Source organism: Saccoglossus kowalevskii, chromosome 7 (genome assembly GCF_978046115.1).
Source record: "Saccoglossus kowalevskii chromosome 7, keSacKowa6.1, whole genome shotgun sequence".
NCBI lineage: Eukaryota > Metazoa > Hemichordata > Enteropneusta > Harrimaniidae > Saccoglossus > Saccoglossus kowalevskii.
Window position 1 is genome coordinate 7382881 of NC_140647.1, and position 21528 is coordinate 7404408.

The 21528-nt window shown below is 40.9% G+C and overlaps 1 protein-coding gene across 1 annotated transcript in view; it reads left to right on the top strand.

Moving 5' to 3' along the window:
* LOC100378261 (116 kDa U5 small nuclear ribonucleoprotein component-like) overlaps window positions 1–15088 on the top strand; it is a 42471-nt gene extending 27383 nt beyond the window's left edge. Inside the window, exons 18-24 of the mRNA XM_002732897.4 lie at window positions 6891–7017; window positions 7362–7449; window positions 9253–9371; window positions 9842–9936; window positions 10930–11083; window positions 12741–12848; window positions 14882–15088. Of these exons, the coding sequence (XP_002732943.1) occupies window positions 6891–7017; window positions 7362–7449; window positions 9253–9371; window positions 9842–9936; window positions 10930–11083; window positions 12741–12848; window positions 14882–14977 (787 nt within the window). The 3' untranslated portion in view covers window positions 14978–15088. The remainder of the gene's footprint in view (window positions 1–6890; window positions 7018–7361; window positions 7450–9252; window positions 9372–9841; window positions 9937–10929; window positions 11084–12740; window positions 12849–14881) is intronic.
* Window positions 15089–21528: the final 6440 nt, after the last annotated feature.

Here is a 21528-nt window from a genome sequence, read left to right on the forward strand (position 1 = left end):
CAGGGCCACTACTGTGCTACGAGACGCGGCCTTAGACGCATGTGTTTTCGCCGACAAGCTGAGCCGGGGTACGTCCCCACCTCAGTGACGCAGACTGGATACCCTCCACCCTCTTTGTTCAGGGAATGGTGGGTACAGTCTCGGAGCTTCGGAGTGCAATGAATCAGAGGGTTCAGATTGAATCCGCTAGCCAGTTGGTCCTGCCATGGGCAAGCGGAGGGCACCCCAAGCACAGAAAACACAACGCCCTAGGGCGTTGCCTGCTAGCCAGAGTCAGCCAGGAGGCAAGCGCTTATACCCTTCCATGGGAGGGAAGGGTAGTGGCGTGCCCCCAGGGAGGTAAGAGCCAGGTGGTGGCTCCTCACCCTCTCTGGGCGGATGTCTACCCGGCTGCAGGGGAAGCATGTTTGACGCTCACCTCTGCAACCGGGGAAGACAGGCACGTGTTCGGTGAGTGGCCAGGTCACAACTTAGTGACTACTTCAGGCCTTGGGGAACTCGCCTCATGGGGGAAGGGAGCACCCTCCCCCCTTGCAACTGCCGAACACATGGCCACACATCCCTGTCGTACACAGATTGCGCCGGTGTAGTCCGGTTTGGAGACGGCGGGTGAACGACCCCTGGACCTTCCCAGGTGGTGACATCCATTTACGGCATACCGCTGAAATCTCCACTTCCCCCCGTCAGTGTCTCCCCTGTTGGGCACTGCCAGGGGACTCCCGCAAGGCGGAAGCAATCAGACAGGAAGTAGCAGTTTGCTGGGGAAAGACGCCATACACAGGGTACATCAGCCGGAACTAAGTCCAGGCTTCTACCCAAATGTGTTCATAGTACCAAATCTACAAGTGGCAGGCGTCCAGTTTTGGACCTAGACAGACTGAATCAGTACGTGCCCCTCGATCGGTTCCACATGGAGACACCATTCAGGGTTCTTCTCTCCATCCACCGTTTTGACTGGCTAGCCCCGCTAGATTTAAGCGGGGCCTACCTGCACGTACCGATGCACCTAGCGAGTTGCCATCTCCTTCGAATCGCCCAGCTGGGCCAAGTATTCGAACTTCGGTGCCCCCCCCCCCCCCTCCGTTCGGGTTAGGCACAGCGCCCTACGTGTTCACCAGAGGGATGAAACAGGTAGTACTGCTGCTTCACCAGATGTCGGTACACCTCAATCCGTACCCAGACTACTGGTTACCAACAACCCGGGCAAGGGGTAATAGCCAAACGCATCAGGCTAACACAGGATTTACTTCACCAGCTGGGCTCGTTAGTAAATCGACAAGTCCCACCGCGCAGTTGGTGTCCCTGGGCATGGAGTTTTGACACAGAGGTAAGCTTGGCTTAGCTATTTCAAGCATATTGCTTAGCGCTAAGCAGCCTAGCCGAATGCCTAGTCAGCGTTCCCTCGGTGTCCCTCCGTGAACTAATGCGGATCATCGGAATGATGACCTCGGTTCGAAGGGTCGTTCCCCAGGCCGCACTACGCAGCCGCCCGTATAACACTTGTTATATCGCCGAGCTCTTCTATGGGAACTAGATAGGCGGGTTTCGATCTCGGACCAAGTGAAGGAAGCCCTGCCCTGGTGGTCGTCACTGACCAACCTCGGGCAGAGGGGCCCCCTTGGACCCGCTCGCCGCAGGCATGACTCTGGTAACAAATGCCCCCCCCAGGGTTGGGGAGCGCATCTATTGGATGAACAAGCCCAAAGATATGGCTCCCGCATAGTTTTGGGACCACCATATCAACCGGCTCGAACTGTGAGCAGTGTACAATTAGCACTACCACGCTTTCTACCCGTAGTTTGAGACCACAGAGTCCTGCTCCGCACAGACAACGCAGCGGTGGTCTCCTTCAAGAAGGAGGGGGGGACGCATTCCCCATCGTTGTCAGTCCTAGCGGAGCAAAATCCTCCTTTGGTGCCTGGAATACAATGGGGAGCTAACCGCACACCATCTTCCAGGGGTGAGGAACAGTCTGGCGATGCCCTTTCAGGGCGACTCCGTCTCCAGAACACGGAGTGGCTGATACCCCAGTGGGTAGCCTCCAGGCTGTTTCGGCTGTGGACGATCCAAGGTTAGACCGTTTGCCGCACCCCGGAACACCAAGCTCCTGACGTACGTAACACTCCTGCTGACTCCAGAAGCCTGGGCCAGGGTCGCTTTGCTACCCCCCGGATCCACTTGTGTACGTTTTTCCTCCCTTCCCGCTAGTCCACCGGGCACCGGAGAAGACTTCGACAGGTGCACACCTGCATATTATCATTGGTTGCACCCAATTGGCCGAACAGGGCCTAGTTTCCACTTCTGTCGGAAACGATAGTCGAAACACCAGCAGTGCTTCCGGACTTACCGGACATGCCGTCCCCACCAGACGGCGCACTACCACGAGCCCAGCGGGTATCACTTACCCGCATAGAAGCTCTCATTAGACCCGCCCATACGAAAGCTTTATCTGAGCGGGCTGCCAACGTCCTGGCCAGGGCGAACTGGGATTCCACCAATGCAGCCTACATTTCTAGGCTGCGAGCATACACTGGTTAGTGTAGCGGAAGGGAGATTGATCGATACCATCCCTCTATTGGCCAGGTAGCAGGCTCCTTCGTCCACTTGTTTGACAAAGTGGGTTTGTCCTACGCAGCGATCGTTGGCTACAGGTCGGCCTTGTGCCCCACCATTCAAACGTACGGGAACAAGACTAACCGATTGTCCTACTATTAGGAGACTATTTACTGCTTTCCAGACGCTGAAACCCCATGCAAGGGAACTGCCCAACTGGGACTTGTCGGCTGTGTTGTCCGCTCTAAGCAGACCGCCTTTTGAGCCTCTCCAATCAGCACCACTCAATTTTTTGAGGTGGAAAATAGTCTTCCTACTGGCCCTCGCCTCAGGTAGGCGCCGGTCAAAGCTAGGCGCGCACTATCCTTTGCGGACGGTTGTGCCGCTTTTATGGGCGATCAAGTTGTACTAAGACACGAATCGGGTTCTCGCCAAGAACCAAATCCCAGGACACGATCCTCAACCGATCGTCATCCCCCGGCTGGCAAATATTGTCAGTCCGGAAGATCAGGAGGAGTTGCTTCTCTGCCCGGTCCGAGCGCTGAGTTGCTACGAGAACCGTACCAGGTTTTCTAGACGGGAAACCAAACACATGTTTTTGTGTTACGGCCCTGACAAGCGGGATAAGCCGGTTTCCCCGACTTCCATCCCCAGGTGGATTACTGCGACTGTACTGGAGGTCTATAATACACTATCCTCCTCAACACAGACCTTGCAGAGACACCAAGTACAAGAACATGAGGTCTGTGCGATTGCTAACTCACTAGCGCTAGCGTCAGGTGCCCCCCTCAAACACATTCTGAGAGCAGGCTTCTGGAGAACGCAGAACGTCTTCATCAACTACTACCTAGGAGACACCCAATCTATTGAGCAGGGTCTCTTCAGGTTAGGCCCCGTCGTAGCGGGTCAGGCCTTGTTTGCTGACCCAGCCCGAACGACTGCAGGGGCCTCTGCGCATAGGCGATAAGTCAGTCTCTGCATTTTTGCGGGCAGATTGTCTGTTTCACTAGCACTTCCTGGAAGCTCCCAGGTTTCGCTTCTGTCGACCTACGCCCTCATGCGAACTGTTTCGGTCCTACTTCAAGCTTATCACTCCTGAGTTCGGCTTGGGTCTAGCTTTCTCGGGCACACCGAACCCTGTCACCACAGCAGCATTGGCTTCTTGCTTCTGGGACAGCACAGGCAAGGTAAGACACCACCCTTCTTGGGTCTTAACTTAGGTCTTTGGGTTTGTTTGTCATCCCGGACTGGGGGAAAGTCTTTCATCATTCTCCTTTTTTTCTGTTTGCTCGGAAAAACCCGCCACCTATCGGTGTCTGACTCTGCCTACAGTTCAAAATAGTCATTTTGACTGACCGGAGTCTATGGTGGGTAATTGAACGTAGTGAATTTAGGCGAGGGTTCTTCGAACCCTCCTATTCACATAGTTCATACCCACCATAGACTCCGGGTCCCCCCAACCTCCCCACTCTTTCCGTCGCTTTGGTCTAAGTCCTCGAGGCGGAGAGAAAGGAACCAGAGTGATGGACGGCTACCTGTGGCGTTGCCAGGTGGCCTCGGTCACGTGGGTTCGTGACGTAAGGGGTAAAAGAATCTTGAGGTCATGGGGCTTCCCCTGACCTGGATTCTATCTCTCCGTCACCGGCAGAATCGCTGATTAATGCCTACAGTTCAAAATAGTTATTTTGACTGACCAAAGTCTATGGTGGGTATGAACTATGTGAATAGGCGGGTTCGAAGAACCCTCGCCTAAATCTCTGACCAATCACTTTCAAACTGTATAGATAAGTATGTTGTACATATGCACATATATTTGTTTGAACAGATTCAAAATGCCAGGTTATACATTGTATATTACTACATACAGTTGTGTGTACATCTATTGTTCATCTTGAAAATACAATGAACATACGCATTTTTTTTTTCAGATCGGATTCAAAATGGCCGAATGCAAATGTTCTTGAGTCATGTCTCGGACACACATACATCATGTCATTTGTTCATGTCCTGATTCAAAATGTCTCAGACACACATACATTATGTCATTTGTTCATGCCCTGATTCAAAATGTCTCAGACACACATACATCATGTCATTTGTTCATGCCCTGATTCAAAATGTCTCAGACACACATACATCATGTCATTTGTTCATGCCCTGATTCAAAATGTCTCAGACACACATACATCATGTCATTTGTTCATGCCCTGATTCAAAATGTCTCAGACACACATACATCATGTCATTTGTTCATGTCCTGATTCAAAATGTCTCAGACACACATACATCATGTCATTTGTTCATGTCCTGATTCAAAATGTCTCAGACACACATACATCATGTCATTTGTTCATGCCCTGATTCAAAATGTCTCAGACACACATACATCATGTCATTTGTTCATGTCCTGATTCAAAATGTCTCAGACACACATACATCATGTCATTTGTTCATGTCCTGATTCAAAATGTCTCAGACACACATACATTATGTCATTTGTTCATGCCCTGATTCAAAATGTCTCAGACACACATACATCATGTCATTTGTTCATGCCCTGATTCAAAATGTCTCAGACACACATACATCATGTCATTTGTTCATGCCCTGATTCAAAATGTCTCAGACACACATACATCATGTCATTTGTTCATGCCCTGATTCAAAATGTCTCAGACACACATACATCATGTCATTTGTTCATGTCCTGATTCAAAATGTCTCAGACACACATACATCATGTCATTTGTTCATGTCCTGATTCAAAATGTCTCAGACACACATACATCATGTCATTTGTTCATGTCCTGATTCAAAATGTCTCAGACACACATACATCATATCATTTGTTCATGCCCTGATTCAAAATGTCTCGGACACACATACATCATGTCATTTGTTCATGCCCTGATTCAAAATGTCTCAGACACACATACATCATGTCATTTGTTCATGTCCTGATTCAAAATGTCTCAGACACACATACATCATGTCATTTGTTCATGTCCTGATTCAAAATGTCTCAGACACACATACATTATGTCATTTGTTCATGCCCTGATTCAAAATGTCTCAGACACATATACATTATGTCATTTGTTCATGCCCTGATTCAAAATGTCTCAGACACACATACATCATGTCATTTGTTCATGCCCTGATTCAAAATGTCTCAGACACATATACATTATGTCATTTGTTCATGCCCTGATTCAAAATGTCTCAGACACACATACATCATGTCATTTGTTCATGTCCTGATTCAAAATGTCTCAGACACACATACATCATGTCATTTGTTCATGTCCTGATTCAAAATGTCTCAGACACACATACATTATGTTATTTGTTCATGCCCTGATTCAAAATGTCTCAGACACACATACATTATGTCATTTGTTCATGCCCTGATTCAAAATGTCTCAGACACACATGCATTATGTCATTTGTTCATGCCCTGATTCAAAATGTCTCAGACACACATACATCATGTCATTTGTTCATGTCCTGATTCAAAATGTCTCTGACACACATACATCATGTCATTTGTTCATGCCCTGATTCAAAATGTCTCAGACACACATGCATTATGTCATTTGTTCATGCCCTGATTCAAAATGTCTCAGACACACATACATCATGTCATTTGTTCATGCCCTGATTCAAAATGTCGGACACACATACATCATGTCATTTGTTCATGCCCTGATTCAAAATGTCTCAGACACACATACATCATGTCATTTGTTCATGCCCTGATTCAAAATGTCTCAGACACACATACATCATGTCATTTGTTCATGTCCTGATTCAAAATGTCTCAGACACACATACATCATGTCATTTGTTCATGCCCTGATTCAAAATGTCGGACACACATACATCATGTCATTTGTTCATGCCCTGATTCAAAATGTCTCAGACACACATACATCATGTCATTTGTTCATGCCCTGATTCAAAATGTCTCAGACACACATACATCATGTCATTTGTTCATGCCCTGATTCAAAATGTCTCAGACACACATACATCATGTCATTTGTTCATGCCCTGATTCAAAATGTCGGACACACATACATCATGTCATTTGTTCATGCCCTGATTCAAAATGTCTCAGACACACATACATCATGTCATTTGTTCATGCCCTGATTCAAAATGTCTCGGACACACATACATCATGTCATTTGTTCATGCCCTGATTCAAAATGTCGGACACACATACATCATGTCATTTGTTCATGCCCTGATTCAAAATGGCCGACTCATTTCAGTTTTGTTTACCATTTAAATAACCATGACTTTCATTAATAACTTGTTCTTTATCTCAACAGGAAACGTCTTGGCGAATTCTTCCAGACTAAATATGATTGGGATTTGTTAGCTGCACGTTCTATTTGGGCATTTGGTCCAGACACTACAGGTCCTAATATTCTGGTGGATGACACACTCCCTTCAGAGGTGAGAAAGTTAGAATTTTAAAACTTGATAATATAAATTGAATATAATATTCAGAAATTATATCTGTGGTACTAAATTAGAGTACAAAGAGTGATATGCTTGGCCACTTTTTAGATACTATGCAAATTGCTAACAACTTTTTTATTTCTTTCATATTTTAATCTTTCAGCATTCTAAGTGTTGTTTACTTGGTATATCATGTCATCCGAACACTTGACACGATTGTAGCACATAGTATAATCTTGACAACTGTTATATTATTTAAATCCTTCTATCTATATGTATATACATTATATGTAAATTATACATACTGCCTATAATGAGTGCATTTTTCTTCACACAAGGTTGACAAAGGTTTGTTAAATTCTGTCAAAGACAGTATTATACAAGGATTCCAGTGGGGTACACGAGAAGGACCACTCTGTGATGAACGTAAGTACTGTAATAGATTGGGCAGTGATACCAGTAGAATTGTTGCTGTCCATATAAACCTATACAAAAGTGTATCATGGATGTTTATTTGGGGAGTGTGCATTACAGTTAAGTCACATTTAAAATCTTCCATTGGACGCAACAACAGTGTAGTTTGTAATCGGAATTGAATACCATCATTGAATGCGCTTGTGATGCAAATCACATTAAATGCATTTTCATTTCTCTCCCCAAGAATTATGGATGCAAGCTGTGCATTTTTTATGGTGTTCCTACATATGTGGATTCACCAAATTTTGCTTCTTTCTCAAAGTACTTCAAAACCAAAGTAGAAATCCTGTGTAATCCCCATTTTTATTCTTACAATGTGCTCAAATTCAAACTGTCAGTTATTGCACATATTAGGTAGTCCCCAGTAAACTGTATGAATGGTATAAGAGTGTAATGTTGATTGGTTTCATATACATTACAATGCTACAGTATAATAAATGTTACCGTTAAAGTCCTATTATAAACCACATACCTAATAGTAACCTTCAGTGTTAAAATTGAAAACATGAAAAGTACCTATTACTAACCGCTCCCCAAATTCAACAAGATCGTGACTGATTTTGTTTCAACCAGCTGGTACATTGTTCCTAATCCTATTCATTCGTTTCGACAATGTGCCTAAAAAATATTCACATCTCTTTACTGTTCAGTAGTGTTAGGATGTCAAACACACAGTGAAACTGCTTTTGTTCTTGCGACAACTTTTGTCAATACTCCTTATGAATATGTCCGTGTGTCACAAGTTTTCGACAATGAGCTGTTATCACCGAAAAACTGTTCAATTCTTTTTGAATGCTCAGTTTATCTTTCGAAAACAACTAATTTCTTGATTTAAAGAAAAAGTCATGTCGTTTTCCCATGGAAATCAAAGCCAAAAGATCGCACTACATTATCGGTAAATCCCTTCCGGGTTTCGTTCACCATGAAATCGGTGACCTGTCATTAACATATTTAAATGAACTAAGGTAATTTGAATACGTGGGCACCATCCAGCATTTTGATTGGTTAATTAGCGACTTGACCTACCCGGTCAAGTAACGTCTCGTGTGCATTCAAAACTACATGGCGGATGTCGTATCCTATCGATCGTTTACATGTGACTGAAATAATTACGGTGAAACTAAGTTGAATTTTACTTGCATTTGATAACAATTCAACGAATTTATTTTTCGTGCATTATTATAATCACTACTGAGTAATAATCAACATTTTCAACACTTCGAAAACAAGTAAGTTATTCACTTGTGAGCCAAAGGATTGCGTTACCGTACCCACGGTACTGTACTTTTTTAGTGTCGTACCATGATCATTTTCTACTAAGCAATGCATTAATGTTTTATTTGAAACTCCTGTCAGAATATACTTTCCGTTACGAAGAAAATAAAAAAAAAAATGCATACTACATTAAATATACTGAGTATTTTTTTCATGTGAACAGTTTTTTTTTGTGACGTGACGCTTATCACTCTTCCCTGACATCTAAATTGGAGTTACGCTTATATTCAAAAGATGGTACGGTGTATTGTTTGTTTTGTGCATTTAGTGATTGCAATATGTACGTAATAGAAACCGCACCCCGAACTTGAGCTGTTGATCCCAATTTTTTATTTGATACACTGTAATATAAACCGCGGTTTATAATAGGATTTTAACACTATTTTTTTTACAAAATCTATTTTTCAAACATAGCCACTCTCTTGGAGGAAAAATAGACATAATATGAAATATAAATGATTATTATTAATCCTACAGCAATTCGAAATGTCAAGTTCAAGATTTTAGATGCAGTAATTGCAGGGGAACCTCTACACCGTGGTGGTGGTCAAATTATTCCTACCGCTAGACGTGTTGCATACTCTGCATTTCTTATGGTGAGTATCATGGGTATATGTCACATCTGGGCTGTGGGTCATACTAGAGGTCACACGTCATACATTGTATGTCACGTCTGGATCATGAGTTATACTAGAGGTCACAGATCACATTCCAGTTCTTCTATCATAATTTCTTAATCATGCTTTCCTAGATTTTGTTCTGGTGTGTATCCATATCTTTCTCTATCATGTCTGAGCAAATTTCATGCAAACACATTAGCGTAATTGTTCATCTAGTTAGGTTATTTCTGTACCTAAGCATGCTAATTATCATATTTGCATATAAATCATCTGTTGTTGAAAATCCTGATTACACATTCTCATCATATGAAGCCACGATAACTGTGATGGAGTCTGGATGCTTCAAAGTTTATCCATAGTGTTTGTATTCTGAGTTACTCCTGTATTTTACTCACTACATGTTAGGATACAGGAAGTGCTTACCTCAGTATTTGTGTATTTTGCAGGCAACTCCACGTTTAATGGAGCCTTACTATTTTGTGGAAGTGCAGGCCCCTGCAGATTGCGTGTCTGCAGTATATACAGTACTGGCAAGAAGAAGGTAACAGTATATTCAGAATGTTGTAATTGTGTAGTATTATCTAATATATAGACCTGACATTAGCATGCAACATTCTGTTGCAGTAATTTTAGTTGTATGACATCAAAGCAAGTCTTGTCTTTGGTCAATACAAGTTATATTTCAATATCTAGTATATAATAAACTGTTGATTCACATGCATTTCTATTGTATTGTTGATAGAGCAAATATGATACTTATAATGAAACTCTAAGACAGACTAGACCTGGTGTGCGGCTAGTAAAATTAAAACTTGTTATTATTCATCCGACACCAAAAGCAAATAGAATTCATTCATTCATAAAACACTGAATGAGCGTGTTTGAATGCCTTCCATATTTCGAAAATGTAAATCATATTCAGACACTTTCTACATCACACATTGGCACTACATTGTATATCATGTGACAGGAACAGAAATGCTGGTGCAAAATATTTTATGCTGTCTGTTTATCTAAATATTACTACAAGTAGGAAAAGATGTATAATATTATTAAAGGGCGGTAGTAGTCGCGCCACACATGCGCTAAATATATGGGTCTTGTATAAACAAAGATGGCGACTTTGACTGTTGTGCAGATCAACAAGTACAAACTGAGATGTTACAAAGTTTTAATTAAGTACTTTTAGGTGATTGGAAGGTATCGAAAGAATCATCGGCGGTAATTAGTTGCGCCGAGGTCAAACCACATACTTGTGATTTGTGAGCGCGTTGGATTGTGGGAAAATCAATGTTTATAAACACAAATGTTGCACATGTGCCGCGCGACGACTGCCGCTCTTCAGGGTTATCACAAGAATATCACAACATGTGCATTCAGGCAGTTTGACAATGTATCAATCTTTACTAGATGCCGATCGATGCAATCGCTTTCATACGTCACAGTATTCCCATAATAACCTTATATTATTGTGTTTCCTAAACCACTGGATCAGTAATTATAACAGCTTTCAATTCAACTCGCTTATTTGCAGAGGTCATGTGACCCAAGATGCACCAATTCCAGGTTCACCTTTGTACACTATTAAGGCGTTTCTACCGACAATTGATTCATTTGGATTTGAAACTGATCTACGTACACACACACAGGGACAAGCTTTTTGCTTATCTGTCTTCCACCATTGGCAGGTAAGTGTTCATACATTTATGATAGTTGAACTTTACTTGAAATATTTGTCATGTCTGGGCACATTTCTTGTCAAACGTGTGTATTTAGTGACATTCTCTCATTGTATTTTACATCACCTTATAAAAACACATTTTTATATGACTGATGTTGATATTATCAGTCATATGTTTGAAGACCCTGTTTTCATGAATTCACAAGTATTTGATTGATCCATAAATTCTGACTGACTATCAGCCTTACAGAATGATGTCATTTATGCTGGTAAACATGGAAAAGAAATAAATGAGGTTCAAAACATTTATGCTATTCTACAAGGTCATTAAATAAACTATTATTTTTTCACATTTTTATTTTCTAGAAATGTGATTTTGTAATTATTTCACAGTTCACATGACTTCAAATGAGATGTTCATCACATATCACACTAGTTGTGTACCCTTATCTTATACATACTTATCATATCTGATAGGTTTATAATTCGGACTCCGTCCATCCACCCAGAGTCATTTTTCAGAACCCTGTAGACCGAATCTGTTCATTCTTTGCATGTGTCTAGTACTTTATCTGGGACATATGCACATGCAGTGGTTTACTGATTCAATCCAAGATGGCTGACTGGCAACCATTTTGTTTTTTGAAAATGTGGTATCCTATGCATGCTTTGTCAGTTTTTGTTCAAATTTGGTACATACATTCCTATGACGATTCATTTCACGATCAGATCAAAGGTGGCTGACTCGCGGCCATCTTGCTTTTTGATCATACAATATCTCCAAGGCTTAGGGACCATTTTCAATCATAACAAACATCATACATATTGGAATACATGTCCATGTCCAGTTTGTTTCATAATCAGATCAAAGATAGACGATTGGCTACCACCCTGCTTTTTTGAAAAATTGGGTATCTTTGACAGGATTTGTCTCTTTTCAAATTCAAATTATACATGTTGAAATACATGTCCATGATGATTCGTTCTGTGTTTCATATCCTTATACATGAGCCTGGACAAATGAAGTTCAGTTTGGATACAAAAATGCACGAATAGCATATCATGTTTAATTTCTGACCATGTGTTATAATTTTGGAAGAGTCATTTAATACATCTAGTTTCTGTTGATACTACCCCAGTTAATTATTCACTCTAAATTATTAACTATGTTTTTGATGCATATTACTTCATTGTTATCATGAATGACATTTCTCCCCAATTCCAATTAGGGGACTATGTCATTAACAATGACTTGTTTATTTTATTTTACTTTGTTTTTAGAGATAATTTCAGAATTATTTACAAACAAATGTTGTAGAATCATTTCTAAGAAATAATAAATTGATGATTTTCATTTTGCTTTTTTTTTTGACTGACTGAATTATAGTGTTTTCATGTCTGGTATGATAATCTGCTGAAAGAGGCTTTGTTTGATTTCAAACACAGTCATTGTGCAGTGTACAGTCAAATTTTAAATAAACAAACAGTGCTGTATATTCTGCAATATAAACCTTTGTCAAACATGAAGTATTGTTTTCACTGTTTCCCAAAAGCATTGTTTTCACAACTCATACATGACAAAACTGACTATGCAACACATGACAATATTTACGGCATTGAACAAAAAACTATTAATCTTAACTTGGCACTACTTCCTTCCTCAGATCGTCCCAGGAGATCCTTTAGATAAAAGTATTGTTATTAGGACTCTAGAACCACAGCCAGCAACTCATTTAGCCAGAGAATTTATGATTAAAACCAGAAGAAGGAAGGTACGTGTTAAAACATTAGAATTCATTGCATGAATTAAGTAAAGCAACTTTCAAGATAGAATCCAGAAATGTTTCTTTCAATTAACTCTATAAACACCTTGTTTTTCTTGCCAAATTTTGTAGCAATATTTTGAAAATTTTGAATGGGTGTGAAGTATACTTTGAGCGAGAGACATTGTCTGCATGTGTGTACATCTGTTCCACTGATATCTCAAGAACCAATCACAGATTTCAGTGAAATTTGGAACATCTATGCCCTGGGGTAATTCACAGTCCTGGTTAGTTTTTGATTAAAACCCTATGCATATTAAGTACCTCAAAAACTGATTTCAATGAAACCTGTACGTAATTCTCTGGAATAATTTTTGGCTTTAAATTAGTTTGTGCTCATTAAATATCTAATTTGCATAAATTGGTCAATTGTTGCTCAAGTACCACTCATCAGATTAAAATTCAATTCTACATAGATTATGTTACTAAAGTTCTGATTATTTTCTTACTAAATAATATTCAATATTTCTGTTTCACATGCCTCCAATACCCACAACACAAAACAGTTCTTTTTAAGCTTGTTTTGATTATGTAACTATTCATCCTTAATTTTAGACCAAATAAATATTGATTATTTTTATCACATTTTTAGCTCCGCTGTCGACTTTGTCGAGCGGAGCTTATCATATGAGTGATTGTCCGTCGTCGTCGTCCGTGTCAATGTTTTACTTTTTCGACTTCTTCTTGAAAACTACAAGCCTGAATGCTTTGATACTTGTATATGTACCTTGGGTAGACCTCTCTTAGGTTTGTTCAATTGATTTGATGCGACATATATAGGTACTACATGTGGACCTGTCTCAGATTTGTTCATTTCGTGATGATATCTTCAATTCTCTAATTTTGGTGAATATTTTAATTTGTCATTTTTGGTAAAAAGTGATAATTTCGACTTCTTGTTAAAAACGGCAAGTCCGATTGCTTTGATATTACATGTATAGGTACTACATGTGGACCTCTCTCAGATTTGTTCATTTTGTGATGATATTTTCAATTCTCTAATTTTGGTAAATATTTTTGTAATTTTTGGTAAAAAGTGATATTTTCGACTTGTTAAAAACCAATAGTTCAATTGCTTTGATATTACATATATAGATACTACATGTAGACCTTTCTCAGATTTGTTCATTTTGTGATGATATCTTCAATTCTCTATTTATTTTGGTGAATATTTTTGTAATTTTTGGTAAAAAGTGATATTTTCGACTTCTTGTTAAAAACTGTAAGTCCGATTGCTTTGATACTATTCATATTGTTCATTTTCTAATGATGTCTTCAGTTCTTTAATTGAAATGTGCATTGCTAACAGCGGAGCTATCTCAGCCGATAGGCTGCTTGTTTGATTTATTTTGTGGATGTTGACTGGCATCAAAAGGTTAAAGGTTAAAGTTCATCCCTAATTTAGATGAAAGTGAAAGCCTGTCAGTTGGTTCTAAAATAGTAAATAAAATTATTGGTAATAACATGTGAAAATTAGACAAGAATTTAAAAATAATATGTGAAGTTGTGAAAACAAACATAAACATAATCCAGAGTTGAACTACTGTCAGTTATTATGTCAGATTATGTTGTTACACACACGCAGATTACTTAATTGTTTGCATTACACATGCTGATTACCACAAATCAACAAATTGATTTTTTGTAGTTTATTATTATTATGATGATGTCATGATAATATAAACGCACACAAAATCAGTTCACTGATTTATTATAAGAATTCAACAAATTTCATTGTAAGTGATTAATTTCAGGTGCATCCACACACTTGATGCAAAATGATATCTGCAATGTTATTTTTTTTTTTTTTCATGTCAATCCAGGTATTTCCAAATATTCGTAATTATTTATTTATAAATAACAAAAATTAATCAGGTGCTAATAAACTGTTTTCACCTTTTTTACATTGTTGCGCATTAAGCTCATGTCTACACTCAATAGAAGCTGTAGTTTCTGATTTGTACATGTTTTGTTTTTTTCAGGGTCTAAGTGAGGATGTCAGTATCAACAAATTCTTTGATGATCCCATGTTGTTGGAATTGGCACGTCAAGATGTCATGCAGAATTACCCTGTATAACAATAATAATCAACAGACATTATTGAGTCCCTTTATCAGGACTCGCTGATTCATCCAAACCTGTGTCTCAGACATGTCTTTACAAATACATCATGTCTTGAAATGTGAAAACGTTTATTTCATGATTAATTCAAGATGCCTGAATGTGGATATTTTATTACCGGGGTACCTACAAAATAATTGTCAAAACATTCAAGTAAAACATCTCTGTTTTTCCAGAACCAGTTCTTCGTTGTGCCTAAACTTGGTACATACATTGAACATAATGCAGTCTTGATGCACATCTTTTAGTTTTTCAGATTAGTTTCAAAATAGCCTACCTTCAGCCATTTTGGTTTAATGAATGTTGTCTTGACTGATCACATACAAACTCCACACAGCGTCCCAACTTTAAATTAGCACTAGCCCAATGCAAAATGACTACCAATTTACAAAATTAGTAGTCCAACTAGAAATTTTCAGATAATTAATAATGTCTCACCACTGAGATAACTAAGTATGGGTTGTCCTACACACCTACACAAAATGAGTTTGTTGTTTCCATGTATACAAAATTGTCTGCATACTTCAAGTACCAAACCACTGATGGACTACTCAATGTTATTGTCAGGCTATCAGCTTTTGAAATTGGTAGCTCACTCGGAGCCTTGTATGCCGTACATCATGTCTAATATATACATGTGCATTTTCTTTGTAATTCAATTCAAGATGGCTGACTGGTGGTCATTTCAAAATAATGTGATATCTTTTATGAGGTTTTTGTTTTCTTGGTGAATTCACTATATTTTTGCTCAATAAATTTATCATCGTCTGTAGTTTTCATAATAAAACAAACCTTTTTGAAACTTTTTTTTGAGTGTTTATTGTATTTGTTGTTGTTACTACCTGACTAACTAGTAAGAGTGCAGATTATTGAAAAGCATTAATACTAGATTGGGACATTGTGCTATGCAAAAGGTTGCACTCCACTCCCCAACCGGCTGAATGAGGCTGTTGTGCTATGCGAACTGTTGCACTCACACACCAACACCAGCTGAATGAAGTCATTGTGCTTTGTGAAAGGTTGCACTCCAACACACCCCACCAGTTGAATGAGGACATTGTGCTATGCAAGATGTTGCACTCCAACACCCCCAACCAACTGAATGAGGACATTGTGCTATGTGAAAGTTTGCACTCCAACACCCCCAACCAGCTGAATGAGGACATTGTTCTATGTGAAAGGTTGCACTCCAACATCCCAACCAACTGAATGAAGACATTGTGCTATGTAAAAGGTTGCACTCCAACACACCCCACCAGCTGAACGAGGACATTGTGCTATGTGAAAGGTTGCACTCACACACCCCCAACCAGCTGAATGAGGACATTGTGCTATGTGAAAGGTTGCACTCACATACCCAACCAGCTGAACGAGGACATTGTGCTATGCGAAAGATTTCACTCACACACCCACACCAACTGAACGAGGACATTGTGCTATGCAAAAGGTTGCACTCCACTCCCGAACCGTCTGAATGAGGCTGTTGTGCTATGCGAACTGTTGCACTCACACACCGACATCCGCTGAATGAAGTCATTGTGCTTTGTGAAAGGTTGCACTTGCACACCCCACCAGCTGATGAGGACATTGTGCTATGTGAAAGGTTGCACTCACATACCCAACAAGCTGAACGAGGACATTGTGCTATGCGAAAGATTGCACTTGCACATCCCACCAGCTGAATGAGGACATTGTGCTATGTGAAAGGTTGCACTCACGTACCTAACAAGCTGAACGAGGACATTGTGCTATGCGAAAGAATGCACTTGCACATCCCACCAGCTGAATGAGAACATTGTGCTATGTGAAAGGTTGCACTCACATACCTAACAAGCTGAACGAGGACATTGTGCTATGCGAAATATTGCCCCTTGCACATCCCACCAGCTGAATGAGGACATTGTGCTATGCAAACGATTGCACTCGCACACCCACACCCACACCAACTGAATTACGACATTGTGCTATGTGAAAGTTTGCACTCACATACCCAACTAGCTGAATGAGGACATTGTTCTTTGTGAAAGGTTGCACTCCAACACCCCCCAACCAGCTGAATGAAGACAACATTGTGCTATGCAAAAGATTGCACTTGCACACTCCACCAGCTGAATGAGGACATTGTGCTATGTGAAAAGTTGCACTCACACACCCAACAAGCTGAATGAGGACATTGTGCTATGTGAAAGGTTGCACTCCAACATCCCAGCCAGCTGAATGAAGACATTGTTCTATGTGAAAGGTTACACTCCAACATCCCAGCCAGCTGAATGAAGACATTGTTCTATGTGAAAGTTTGCACTCACATACCCAACTAGCTGAATGAGGACATTGTTCTATGGGAAAGGTTGCACTCCAACACCCCCCAACCAGCTGAATGAAGACATTGTGCTATGCAAAAGATTGCACTTGCACTTCCCACCAGCTGAATGAGGACATTGTGCTATGTGAAAGGTTGCACTCGCATACCTAACAAGCTGAACGAGGACATTGTGCTATGCGAAAGATTGCACTTGCACATCCCACCAGCTGAATGAGGACATTGTGCTATGTGAAAGGTTGCACTCACATACCTAACAAGCTGAACGAGGACATTGTGCTATGCAAAAGATTGCACTTGCACATCCCACCAGCTGAATGATGACATTGTGCTATGCAAACGATTGCACTCACTCATACACCCACACCAACACCAACTGAATTAGAACATTGTGCTATGTGAAAGATTGCATTCGCATACCCAACTAGCTGAACGAGGAAATTGCGCTATGAAAAAGATTACACTCAACACCACCAACCAGCTGCATGAGGACATTGTTCTATGCAAAAGGTTGCACTCCAACACCACCAACCAGCTGAATGAAGACATTGTGCTATGCGAAAGATTGCACTTGCGCACCCACACCAACTGAATTAGGACATTGTGCTATGTGAAAGTTTGCACTCACATATCCAACTAGCTGAATGAGAACTTTGTGCTATGTGAAAGGTTGCACTCCAACACACCCCACCAGCTGAACGAGGACATTGTGCTATGCAAACGGTTGCACTCACACACCCACACCAACTGAACGAGGACATTGCGCTATGCAAAAGGTTGCACTCCACTCCCGAACTGTCTGAATGAGGCTGTTGTGCTATGCGAACTGTTGCACTCACACACCGACATCCGCTGAATGAAGTCATTGTGCTTTGTGAAAGATTGCACTTGCACACCCCACCAGCTGATGAGGACATTGTGCTATGTGAAAGGTTGCACTTGCATATCCCACCTGCTGAATGAGGACATTGTGCTATGTGAAAGGTTGCACTCACATACCTAACAAGCTGAACGAGGACATTGTGCTATGCGAAAGATTGCACTTGCACACCCCACCAGCTGAATGAGGACATTGTGCTATGCAAACGGTTGCACTCACACACCCACACCCACACCATCTGAATGAGGACATTGCGCTATGCAAAAGGTTGCACTCCACTCCCGAACTGTCTGAATGAGGCTGTTGTGCTATGCGAACTGTTGCACTCACACACCGACATCTGCTGAATGAAGTCATTGTGCTTTGTGAAAGATTGCACTTGCACACCCCACCAGCTGAATGAGGACATTGTGCTATGTGAAAGGTTGCACTCACATACCTAACAAGCTGAACGAGGACATTGTGCTATGCGAAAGATTGCACTTGCACATCCCACCAGCTGAATGAGGACATTGTGCTATGTGAAAGGTTGCACTTGCATACCTAACGAGCTGAACGAGGACATTGTGCTATGCAAAAGATTGCACTTGCACATCCCACCAGCTGAATGATGACATTGTGCTATGCAAACGATTGCACTCACACACCCACACCATCTGAATGAGGACATTGTACTATGTGAAAGGTTGCACTTGCATACCCAACTAGCTGAACGAGGAAATTGCGCTATGAAAAAGCTTACACTCAACACCACCAACCAGCTGAATGAAGACATTATGCGAAAGATTGCACTTGCACACTCTAACAGCTAAATGAGGACATTTTGCTATGTGGTAGGTTGTACTCATACACCCCATCCAGCTGAATGAGAACATTGTGCTATGAGAAAGATTACACTCCAACACCACCAACCAGCTGAATGAGGACATTGTTCTATGCAAAAGGTTGCACTCCAACACCACCAACCAGCTGAATGAAGACATTGTGCTATGCGAAAGATTGCACTTGCACACTCCACCAGCTAAATGAGGACAATTTGCTATGTGAATGGTTGCAATCGCACACCCCTGGAGCTGAATGAGGACATTGTGCTATGTGAAAGGATGCACTCACACACCCCCAACTAGCTGAATGTAGACATTGTGCTATACAAAATATTGCACTCGCACACCCCACCAGCTAAATAAGAACATTGTGCTATGTGAAAGGTTGCACTCACACACACCCCACCAGCTGATTGAGGACATTGTGCTATGCGAAAGGTTGCACTCCAACACCCCCCAACCAGCTGAATGAGGACATTGTGCTATGCGAACTGTTGGACTCACACACCAACACCAGCTGAATGAAGTCGTGCTTTGTGAAAGGTTACACTCCAACACCACCAACCAGCTGAATGAGGACATTGTGCTATGTGAAAGTGTCACACACAACGTAATATTACCGTAATTGGTATAGTACAGGTGTGATAGTTCAAATACCAAAATGGCAACAGTAACAGAAAGACTTCCCTGGCGGCGATGATAAAATACGAACACGGAGCCAACATATGAGGTTTCAACTGGTACTGGTACTATTATACTCTGCAAACATCAAGTACAATAATGCGGTAAAACTCCACTACTCCAATAACTAGATACTTAAACTCCAATACAATTCAACGAGATCTCCGATCTGATCTCAGTGCTGAACAACTCCCCTATATATACCCGCACCGTCTATAAATAGACCATTACATCAGCATACATAATGAGTCTTGAACTTACTACAAATTTCTAGAATGTTCCATTACCTTCCATTGCCTCCTACAGTGTTCTATTACCTATTCAACCAGTTTCTAAAAAATATAGAATATTCCACCCAGACACAGTACGGTTCTAGAACATCCTCAGTGACACAGAAGTAGTAAATAAGTCGTATGTGACATGCCTCCCCTCTCAAGAATATTATAACATGTAATATTACATGATTAGCAACGACGTCAATAATACAAATATGATAACAATTTCAAATAAAACAACAATACAATATATCAAATCGAACTGAATAAAGCTCTGAGTACATAAATTCGAAAATCACATACAGTAAAATATAATAAAATATGAAATATAATCATAAACGATTAACATTCTACTATACTGTTCAAAAGTTCAGGTAGTCAGGTAGGTGACGTCTCCCGCTCAACATACAACTTTAACATATTTACATGATATGTCTTCACTTTGTCACCTACCCTCACTCGATAATCGTTTTCACCTATTACCTGCTCCACCACATAAGGACCCTTCCATTGCATCAATAGCTTGTTGGCAGCAAAATTAACACCTTATCTCCTTCCTTAAGCACTCGCTTCTTCGTTTTACGATCATAGTAACACTTGTATCGGTTCTGTGCCTTTTGTAATTCCTCTCGAGCAATCTCTAAAGTCTGTTCTTACCGATCTCTCAACTCAAACACATACTGGTAACTATTAACTATCTCAGGAGTATCGCTCTCTTCAGTCCATAACTCTTTAAGGATCTTCATTGGGCCTCTAACCGTTCAACCATATAACAGCTCAAATGGGGAAAAACCAGTTGACTCCTGTGGTACCTCTCTATATGCGAAGAGTAAAGCACTAATATACCGATGCCATTGCCTTGGTTGTTCATGGCACAACCGCTTTAACATCTTCTTCAAAGTACCATTAAACTTTTCCACCAGTCCATTACAAATGGGGTGATAGGGCGTAGACGTCAGTCTCTTAATGCTGAGCAATTCTGACACAAACTGAGTCCCCATGTCACTTAGTACTTCTTCTGGAACCCCCAATCCGCTATAAAAGTCAATCAACACCTCGGCTACAGTCTCTGTATCTATATTTGTAAGTGGAACCGCCTCTGGATACCGTGTAGCATAGTCAACCATAGTTAAGATGTATCGATGACCCCCATCACTGGCTGGCGTAATTGGTCCAACCAAATCTATAGCCACACGCTTGAATGGCTTATCAATTAAAGGCATCTTACCTAATGGGGCCTTCACAACTGATCCCTTTGAAACAGTCTTCTGGCACACATCACACGACCTACAAAAACTGGTAACATCTTGATGTAGCCCAGGCCAATAAAAGCTAGTCACAATCCGGTCTTCTGTCTTCTTTATCCCCATGTGTCCACCAAATATTGAATCATGGGCAATCTCCATAACACGAGTCCTCAACAGTTTTGGCACAACCACTTGACGTACCGTCTTGCCTCCTGGAACTGAACGATCCTGATACACACGATATAGCAAACCTCCATATACCTGGAACTCGGTTGTATGGT